At 39.8% G+C, this 9,483-nt stretch overlaps 1 protein-coding gene across 1 annotated transcript; it reads right to left on the reverse strand.

Moving 5' to 3' along the window:
* Positions 1-845: 845 nt before the first annotated feature.
* On the reverse strand, positions 846-7,908 carry LOC112880575 (SEC14 cytosolic factor-like). The gene is made up of 11 exons (XM_025945279.1): positions 7,526-7,908; positions 7,382-7,410; positions 5,720-5,803; positions 5,574-5,627; positions 5,203-5,280; positions 4,943-4,996; positions 4,524-4,583; positions 4,351-4,446; positions 2,037-2,138; positions 1,802-1,882; positions 846-1,621 (listed from the first exon to the last, which is right to left on the reverse strand). Exons 1-11 carry the CDS (start codon positions 7,578-7,580, stop codon positions 1,307-1,309), a joined length of 1,008 nt encoding a protein of 335 aa, XP_025801064.1. The 5' UTR covers positions 7,581-7,908; the 3' UTR covers positions 846-1,306.
* Positions 7,909-9,483: the final 1,575 nt, after the last annotated feature.

Consider the following 9,483-nt stretch of genomic DNA (forward strand, 5'->3'; position numbering starts at 1 on the left):
GGTGGTAAAAGTGTTGTGTTTTAAAATAACGGAGGCCGGAGTATGATAATCTTTAGTATTCGGCGAGTTACCCAACACATGCTTCTCCACCATTTCAAATATTTTGATGATTTGATCCAACGCAAAACCATATGCCATTCACATGATATCAGAGCATGGAACTACCAGAACCCGTTACATGGCCCCCTCCACACATACATGGTGACGACGCGACGGATGGGTCACTCCTCCGCGGCTGCAGGCTGCTTATTCCACGGCGCCCTGACCGGCCTGGCGGGGCGGCGCTGCGGGTGGCGGAGGCAGTCGCAGAGGCGGCAGAAGAAGTCGACGACGGGCTTGATCCGCGACAGGAGCACGAACACCGGGGCCAGCACGCCGCCGGTCACCGTCACGATCGCCATCGGCTCCATGGCCTTGTCTGTCTCTGATCTCGCTGATGAGATAGAAACCTTCACCTCACTGGTTAAAGAATCTTCAGCAAAAACTTGTATCGATGTATGCAGTTTCCGATTTCTGAATTGGCTCGGAAAAGGGTAGTGAACGGAAACGCCGATTTATGCAGTGGACAGGGGACCTCCGGTGTTAGAGCCGTTCTGCGGTAACCGCGGGCCTGCATCCACGCCTGCTGAAAACGCCTATTTTGGGTGCTGCAAGTTAAGGGTACCTGGTTCAGGACGTGCCAGTAACTGTAACTTAGTTGCACTAGTTACGGACGTTACGGACGTTGAATTCTTATCAGAGTTTAGATAGTTCAACTGCACGCAAACCTTTATAAAAAAGAAAAAACTGCACGCAAACCGAAGCATCACTTTTCATGTAACTTAAAAATAGTAAAAAACTGAACATTTGGCAAGTGGTTTTCTCACTGCATTGGGGGTAAAACATGAGCATTCTGAGAAAACTAGCAGGGAGTACAAGTCTCCTTGAGATACCAACTCCACCGAGTTGGCAGTCACATATACATATACATAGATACATAGGGAGCACTCCAACCTGGTAGTGGTAGCTTTCATGGGTGGAAACGTCACATTTCCCATGACATAATAAGCGCGAAAATACACTCGCTAGGTTAATTAGGATGGTAACAATCTCGGATACCGGTTATTATAATCCCGCGTTCTCTACTACGCACTCTACTTGTCCTACTCAAGCCTGCAGCCAGTGATTACAAGCAAGAGGCAATACTACCACCCCCCACCATAGGCTCCTGGGGTTCAGATAACAAGATCACTGGGGTTGAGATAACAAGATCACCTCCGTGGACCACGGACTTGTCTCGGGCGCACGCTTGTCAACTACCCCGCTCTCATGGACCTTCGATCCTGATTCTGTTGAATGAGTGAGTGAGGCCGTTGCCTCCCCTCAACTTGTGGAGCTCTGATTCGATGCTCTCTGCAATCTTGACTTCCTCAAGGCCAGGCGAGGGCACATCCACATGGAGTGAGCCTTGTTTTATGGGGCCAACAGAGTCCAGTTTCAAAGATTGCTGCTTCACGTAGTTGTACAGCTGCTGGTGGAAAGGATGGTCATAGGAATAGCAGTAAACTACGTCGAGAGAGTCACTGGATGAACCTGATCCTTCCCTCTTGCAAAAGTGTGGAAGTGACTCATAGTCCATAACCTGCGGGTGACAGCATTAAGATTGGCAGTCAAAAACATGCAGATCAATTGATGAGCTACTCAATTGACTTTGGGGATTACTTCAAACGAAGGAACACAAGGAGGATATAAGTATAGAAACTTTTATGACAGAAAAACTGATGTCGCTTCCAAACTGAAGGGACATATTAAGAATCTTTACCTTCAATAACTCATCCCTCCCAGAGCCATACAGGACTTGGATCTTCTTTTTAGTTCTTTCTTGTAAAAGTGGCTTCACAACCTGACCATAAGTTAACAAAATCTTAATTGATTAACTAGGAAAAAAGGTTGTGTTGTGCCAGAAAGAAAAGATCAAACAAAAAGAGAGTAAGAATACTAGAGATATATAGAATATGATAGCAAGGCAACTTATGAATTTAGATAGGTGCACTGACCTTCCAACATGCCGAAAAAACATATGGTGCATTCACAATGTAATAAGTCTCCGTTTTCTCAGGATAATTAAGGTCATCAACAGTTGTAATCATGGTCAACATCTGCATATGGGGAAAAATTGATAAGTATTTCTGTGACATCTCTTCCTGTAAACAATATAGGCATATGATTGGAAAATTGCACAGACAAACAAAAGAAGAAATGATGATTTGATGTAAGGTTTTGACCCTTATCAAGCTTCATTTTAGGCAAAGCATGCATGAAATTTGCACATTAAACTGCTGAACAGTATCTCTCCCTCAATTTTGGTTCTTCCACTACTGAACTGCAAACTTCATTTCACAGCCGTTGGTCAATTCAAATATGCTCCAGATACAACAGTTTTATTGGTGAATCAGTCTGTTCAACTAAGGCAACTTTTGAATAGGCTGAATATTCAATTCTGATATTAGAACTTCATTTTTAACATTATTTCCTGTTATATGTACGTTCATGTTCATCCATTGGACTTTCAAATCTCATGTCTCAACAAGAGGCTCATGAATGTAGATTCGACAAAAAGGAGAAAGTAGGGGGGAAAAGAAACAACAACTACAAGCAGATTCTAGCAAATATCTCAAAGTATTTCATGAAAAGGAAAATCTCAACTTAGAAAAAAACATGTATTGCAATATGGAAGTCAGGAATGTTCAAGAAAATTTAGGCATAAATGTTAGTTTGATGTTTAGAAAGCAACGACTCCAAATATACAAGTCATTCAGTTACAGCATAATTGAAAATGAGAAAAAATTATTACTTCAAATGGTTGCTAAAAGCATGCAACTAAATACTTCTAGAAGTCAATCCTGAGTTCAAGATCTACCAAACTCATTTATTGTCAAATTGGAACTTTCATGGCTACAGTTGAACAATGAGCTAAGTGCATTCTGCTTCTGCTGTAGTACCCAGGCAACTAGTCCATAAACATGTTCACCAGCGAGTGTCCACTCAATGATAGACAGCAGAAGTCAAGAATAGCCATGCCAGAACAAATCCTGAATGATTTTTTTGTTATTTTATTGCTTTTAGTTTTACAGACAATCACATGTTCTAATTCATGCAATGCAGTTATTCATTTAGTCACTTTTCAAATTCAGATGAACTTTCAAAATTTAAAAACTAAACCAACCTGCGAGGAACTAGGTGGCTTTATATTAAGAAAACATATATATGCACCTAAATTCACCTCGATGAGGGCTTAATGCTCTAGGTGTACATCCAAACCCGAAAATAAATGATTTAAGAAAGTAAGAGTTCACTCCTGCTTTATGTAAGCATGCAATGTAAAGGAGTTCCTGAAGAATTTTGGGTCTCCGTTCGAGAAAAAAAGAACTTTGGGTCTCCAATCACCATTAACTATTTAATAGAAGCACTGATGAAATGCAGCCAATTATCAATCTGCAACACCTTCTTCTGAAATGCAATTAATAACTGTATCTATTTAACACTGTTATTTCATCAAAAGCCGCCATCACGATGTCACCATGCCCCCAAAAAATTATTATGGATGCAAGTGGGTCAAATTGGGTCAACGTCAACCCATTGATCTGTTCTAGTTCTTCTTTTCTTTTCTTTTAAAAAAAATATTGCCTGCCATGTGTGCAGCAGTGAAATGAACCATAAGTCTAGTGCAGTGGGCCCTGGGTTGGCCCATTTGCATCCCTATCCTGGTTGTCTGAGATCTCACACTAGTCCTAAAAACATCCTCAAAAACTTATGGCTGGTTGAGACTTCAGACCTCCACCAGGCAAACTAATAGACAAATGGGGGTTCAAAAGTGTGAACAAAACCATGATGGACTTGATTCACTTGAAGCCAAGAAGAAATTAAGGGCAAAAGGACGAGGAGAAAAAATAGAGAAGAAAGATAATTGTGCACAATAGTAACACGGACAGTAATTTAGCTTTTGAAGGAAAAAAGAAGATCTTGACTAGTATCTCCAACCCAGAACTAAAAAGACAAAATTACTGATAAGTAAACCTACCTTTTGATGCAGATGCAGTCCTACGGTACAAAAAATGTTACGAGTAATCTAGTAAAATTCGAGTGTACATTTATGCTTCAAACATCCCATCAAATTTATCCTCAGTTAGGTGTCCCCAGTTAATTTTCATACAACTACACTAAGCCAGTCAGTTTCTTATTATGGAACATGGCTGCACACCACAACTATCACCAAACAATCTGTTCACTATTTATAAATTGAAAATCTGAGATGCAACAAAAATTTATCATTCAGATCACCACAGAACCTGTAACAGATTGTGAGCTCACCTTTATTTGGCTCAAGGCAGACAGCTTCAGGCCAGTCATATCCATAACCTTCAAGCAGGTATTAATTTGTCTCCCAAACTTCTTCGATGCAGCTGGCTAATAAAGAACACAGGATATATTTAATCTCTTTTCCAAAATTTGGTACTAGTAATCAACAATAAGAAAGCACTTACCAGGACAACACGGTCTCGATATTCATTCATCTGTATGTGTGATTGAACATAGTAATTCACCTAAGAAAAAAACAAATGATATCATTTAGAGAAAGAATCTTATTTGTTTGGAAAAAATTAGATATTTTTATGAAAACCAGACTGCCAATGCCTGTAAAATGAGTAAGGTCAATAGGTGGCCAACTATAATCTACAACTCAAGACAGAGTTATGTACATATCTATCATTCAGCTTATCCTTATTTACATGGTACAATTCTACTCAAATTAAAGGTTTTCTTGATTCACATACATACCGTGCTACGCCAGTTAAGATATATATATGAATCTGACCCAGTCTAGTACTGAAATCTCTTGCCATTCTTTAAAATTAAACTAAAAGCCTTGGACTTTTTTTCAAAGGCATATGCTAACACCTACCGAAGCCTTATCAAAGGTGCTGAGACCAACACCAAATGCATAAACAGGTTGTCCCTACAAAAAAAAAGGAGAGGAGCACGAATTAAAGCATATAATAGAAATCTTTCTCAATACTGTGGATGGAAACTGCTGAGAAATGAAGACCACTTGTGCAAATGTGTCAGGACTAAATAGAAGATTCCAACAGATGGAGCAAAAGGAATAAGTAAAAGCATATCACAAAAATTGCTAAATGAGAAATATCGATCTGATCACCGTACCTGTTTGGAGTACCCTGTCAATCCAACAAGTAGAGTATCCCGGATAGCTCTATATAAAGCAGATGGCACAATGGGTTTCTGGATCAGAAACAAATAGTAATTGTGGTTAGAAGAATATCATGGGCTAAATCATAAAATGGAATAGAGTTCCACATATCTGCATCAGCATTAATGGAGCAATATTTCAAAAATTATTTCTGCTGCCAATGTAAGAAATACAGAGACAAATGTTATTGCTATTTTGCTTTACTTCATTTGTCTATCTTTTGTGGTCACTACAAAATAGTTCGAAGTCAATGGTTGGAGATACTATCTATTTTTATGCTCTTTCAAAGAAAAATAAGATATTGTACATAAAGAAAGGTACTTACAGCTAACACACTGTCAATCTCATTTTGTATTCTCCAATTTAAGCAATCGATAAGCTGCACCACATAATCAGACATCAGTTCTTCCCAAGGGTCAATATATTCTCAACCTGAATGTAGAAGTTGCAAAAGAAGTCCTGGCGCCTTACCATGTTATGAGCTTTAGGTACACTCCATTCTCTGGCCTTCAGAAAACGCACCAAAGTCCCCCTCAGATTTCCTTGATGCACATTCTGAAAACATATCACTAACTAATCATGTTTTTCTCCTAGAGTTTCTACTTTCAAAATACAGTATCAAGTGTCGACAAAAAAAAAGTACTGATTACTGACAGCAGAACAAATTCAAAAGTAAAAATAAAACTAACAAACAAATTGCAAAAGATATGGTAAAAAAATACAGAAAATAGAAGCCAAAGTGAGAAGCCAACAGAATGCATCTAGAATCACATAAAGGGGGAAAGTAAAATAATGTTCCCTAGTGGACATATATTGTGATGCAAGCATATCGACAGGAAAAACAATGTAAGAAAGAAAAACATTGTTTCTTAGTGGGCATATTGTGATTCCAGCGCGGTTAAGCAGCTGCACACATAGTCCTGAGATCAACCATACTCCATTACGATACTTATCATGAGTCATGACAAGGACTCCATGACCAAATAAAAGTCCATATCTGCAATTGAAACATCTCCACCAGGGCCAGAGATGTTCAGGCACACGTCAACGTCCAGGCCCACCCTCATCAGCACACGTCCAAATCAAACAACAGCAACTTCTTCGGCTATTAATCCGTGCTAGGTGAGAACCACACAACGTCTGCATCACCCAACTACAAGCTTGGACAGAGTCCGCCCATGGGGTAAATGACTAGTTCAGCATGCAACTCCTAACTATAATCTTGGGAGTACTTGACCTCACAAATTTCTAGCATACATGCTTAGAAAGTAGGAAGTCTAGAAAATTTCCTAGCCGGCAGCCATGACTGGAATTAGTTACGAGTCAAACAAGAAGAAAAGCAGCATCAGGGCTCCGAATGGAGAAAAGGAACAGTAGGCGGCACCGACACAACTGTACCAAAATTGCAGTCAGAACCCAACCGGAGTACTACTTTCATTTATATCTCGTGAGATCCCCAAACAAATATCTCCGTATGCAACCAGAACAAAAGGATTAGTTCATTTTGAAATCATAAAGGTACTTTGGAAAGCACCAAATTGATTGCTCCAAAAACACTCCAACCCACAAGAAGTTTAAGCTTTATGGAAACAAAAATACATCCTCTCAAAAAAAACCAAGTTGAGAACCAATATCACATAAATCAACAAGAAAGTCGGGCAACCTTTGCCAAAATTTCGAAGTAATAAACGCTGATGAAAGCATACTTGAGCTAAAATCAGAACATGGGCTTTTCTCATGAAAAGAACAAAAATAAATAAATCATTAAAGAGTGATGGAAGCAGGAAATAATGAAATTAAAGATTGAGAAAATTTCATTTTGATAAAAATTCGAAAATGGACGACACTAAATTGACCAAAATGAGCGACACGATGAAATTCCAAAGATCTAACCTTTACGCGGCTAACAGGGCAACAGACAGAGTAGCAATTCTTCAGAAGAATACAAAACAGAAGTGCTCAGCAGCACCATATGAACAAGAATTGAAGTAAAAGTCGACTTCAAAAACGCATAGAGAACAAAATCAGCACCAGAGGCAGGGGTTTGCGCTCAGAAAGCAACCAGAACCAAGAAGGCAGCACCAGAAAAAAAGCAGAGATCCATCAGGAACAGCGAGTGGAGCAGATCGGCACCTGGAATGTGGTCTTGAGCGGCTCCTCCACTGCAAGAAAGAAATTGCCGCGCAGTTCAGTGACCAAGAAATACCGGTGAAGAAAAAAGATTCTTTTTCTTCGCAAAGAAGAAGAAGAGCAGCAGCACAAGAGTAGAGGACTCACGCTGCTCCATGAGCGCGGAGAACTGCTTAACGGCCTCCTCGGAGGCGGCCGCCATTGCCGGCGACGGTGGGCTTGGCGGGGTCAAAAGCCGAGTTTGTTTTGCCTTTTTTCAGCTCCGTATTCCTCCCCTTACTTCCTCTGTCTCTCGCCTTCTTGTTGTGTTCTTGTGCGCTCCCTCACCAGTCACCACACCACCAAACCGCGTGGATGTGTGGTGCTGTGGGGCTCAGCTCCGGTGGCCCGCCGGTGATCCAAAGGTTTGGGGGATATAGGGAGGATGCCCCGTTCGCGTCCTTAAAAAGGTTCAGCAGAGCAGGCGAGCTCTCTCTCTTTATTTTCCCCTTATCTCTCCGTCCCTCTCCACTAGTCTGTAGGGCTTTTTTTTTTTGAGAGGTTCTTCGACGAGGTCGACGCAATACCGATGGTTGTATTTATACATGGTGAAAATTATAGTAGTGGAGAATCCTACTCAAAACCGAAGGAACTCAGCCAACTGCCTGGAATTTTCCTCCTAATAAGGCACAACTAATTGCGCCAATATATCTAATTGCATTGCGAAAATTATATTATCTATAAAAGATCAAAACGACATATATTTTAGATTGGAGAAAATATCATTTTTACCCTAACTAGGTGAAAATCAAGTCATAACTTTGTCTTTAGCTTTACCATTCAAAACTTTTAAGTATGTTTTCAAAAAAATTTATACCGCAGCCGTGTTACGTCTTATCTTTTGAACTCTTGTGTTCAGTATAAGACATCCTCTGCCTTTTCCGTTCCACAATCTTTTCTCATTTACAAAATCGCCAAAACTTGCTAGTATTTTAGGTTAATTTGTTGCTCAACTTTTGAATCAGGAGTTAGGGTTAAGAAGAGGAGCTCATTAGATTTCCGCAGGCATAGATACAATTCGTATGTGCAAACCAGCTTGAAGGTTTATGGTTGAGTTGGAGCAGCTGAGGCGGTACGTGGGCCGTTATCTTGGAAAAATGTTAACATTGATCATTTTTTTCTTGTTAGGAAGAATGTTAACAAATACATAACCTGATTGGCTTGTTTCGGATATATGATTTTACCTCTTCTCATTGTTAACAAATACATAACCTGATTGGCTTGTTTGAATATACGATTTTAGCTCTTCTCATTGTTTACTGAATCATTCAGCAGCTTCCAAGAAAGAAGTAGACACACACATGTACGTCTTCCTTTTCGCTGCTGTCAGATTTGTTTGACCGTATGCCAAATGTGAGTAAAGTAATGCAGGTAGTAGGTGAAGAAAGGTCAGTGCTAACGAACGTGATGTGCATGCCTGCCAGCAGCCCCAGCATGAGACCATTATTTTGCTGTTAAACATGAATTAGCATGCTGGTTGCTAGCAGATTAAAATAAACGGCCTTTTTGTTAAGCTGTTCCTTTCGTACTCCTGGCCGTATCATGTTTTAACGAAGAATATCAGGGGGGAATGCATGTGTGATATCTCAACGCTCAAGATGGCTGTTTGTTGGTATGCAAAGAGAAGCAGCTTTCTCAAATTAGTTTGTCGATAATCGATGTCCAAGCAGTTACCCTTTATTAGCACATAAACACAATATCCAATTCGTCCACTAAACAATACCAATGGGCAATGGATATTTATACCGGGTCTTTCAAAAAAAAAATGGATGTTTTACGTTAGCATGCATACAGTCTGAGTCATGCCGCCTAGGCGCCTACACAACAATTTGGATATGTTAGTATATATACTTTCAGTACTCCGTCGACCGTCTTAAATATTTTTCTACCTTGGCTTTTGATAATGACGTTTGACTGTTCATATTATTTAAAAAATTAGTGTAAATATGAAAAAGAACATAAATCATGCTTAAAGTACCATTACTATTTAAACAAGACACAGGCCGAAAGATAATGTTTACATATCTTTTTTATCAGATGAATGGTCATACGTCGTGTTCAAAAGT

Source organism: Panicum hallii, chromosome 2 (genome assembly GCF_002211085.1).
Source record: "Panicum hallii strain FIL2 chromosome 2, PHallii_v3.1, whole genome shotgun sequence".
NCBI classification, from domain to species: Eukaryota; Viridiplantae; Streptophyta; class Magnoliopsida; order Poales; family Poaceae; genus Panicum; species Panicum hallii.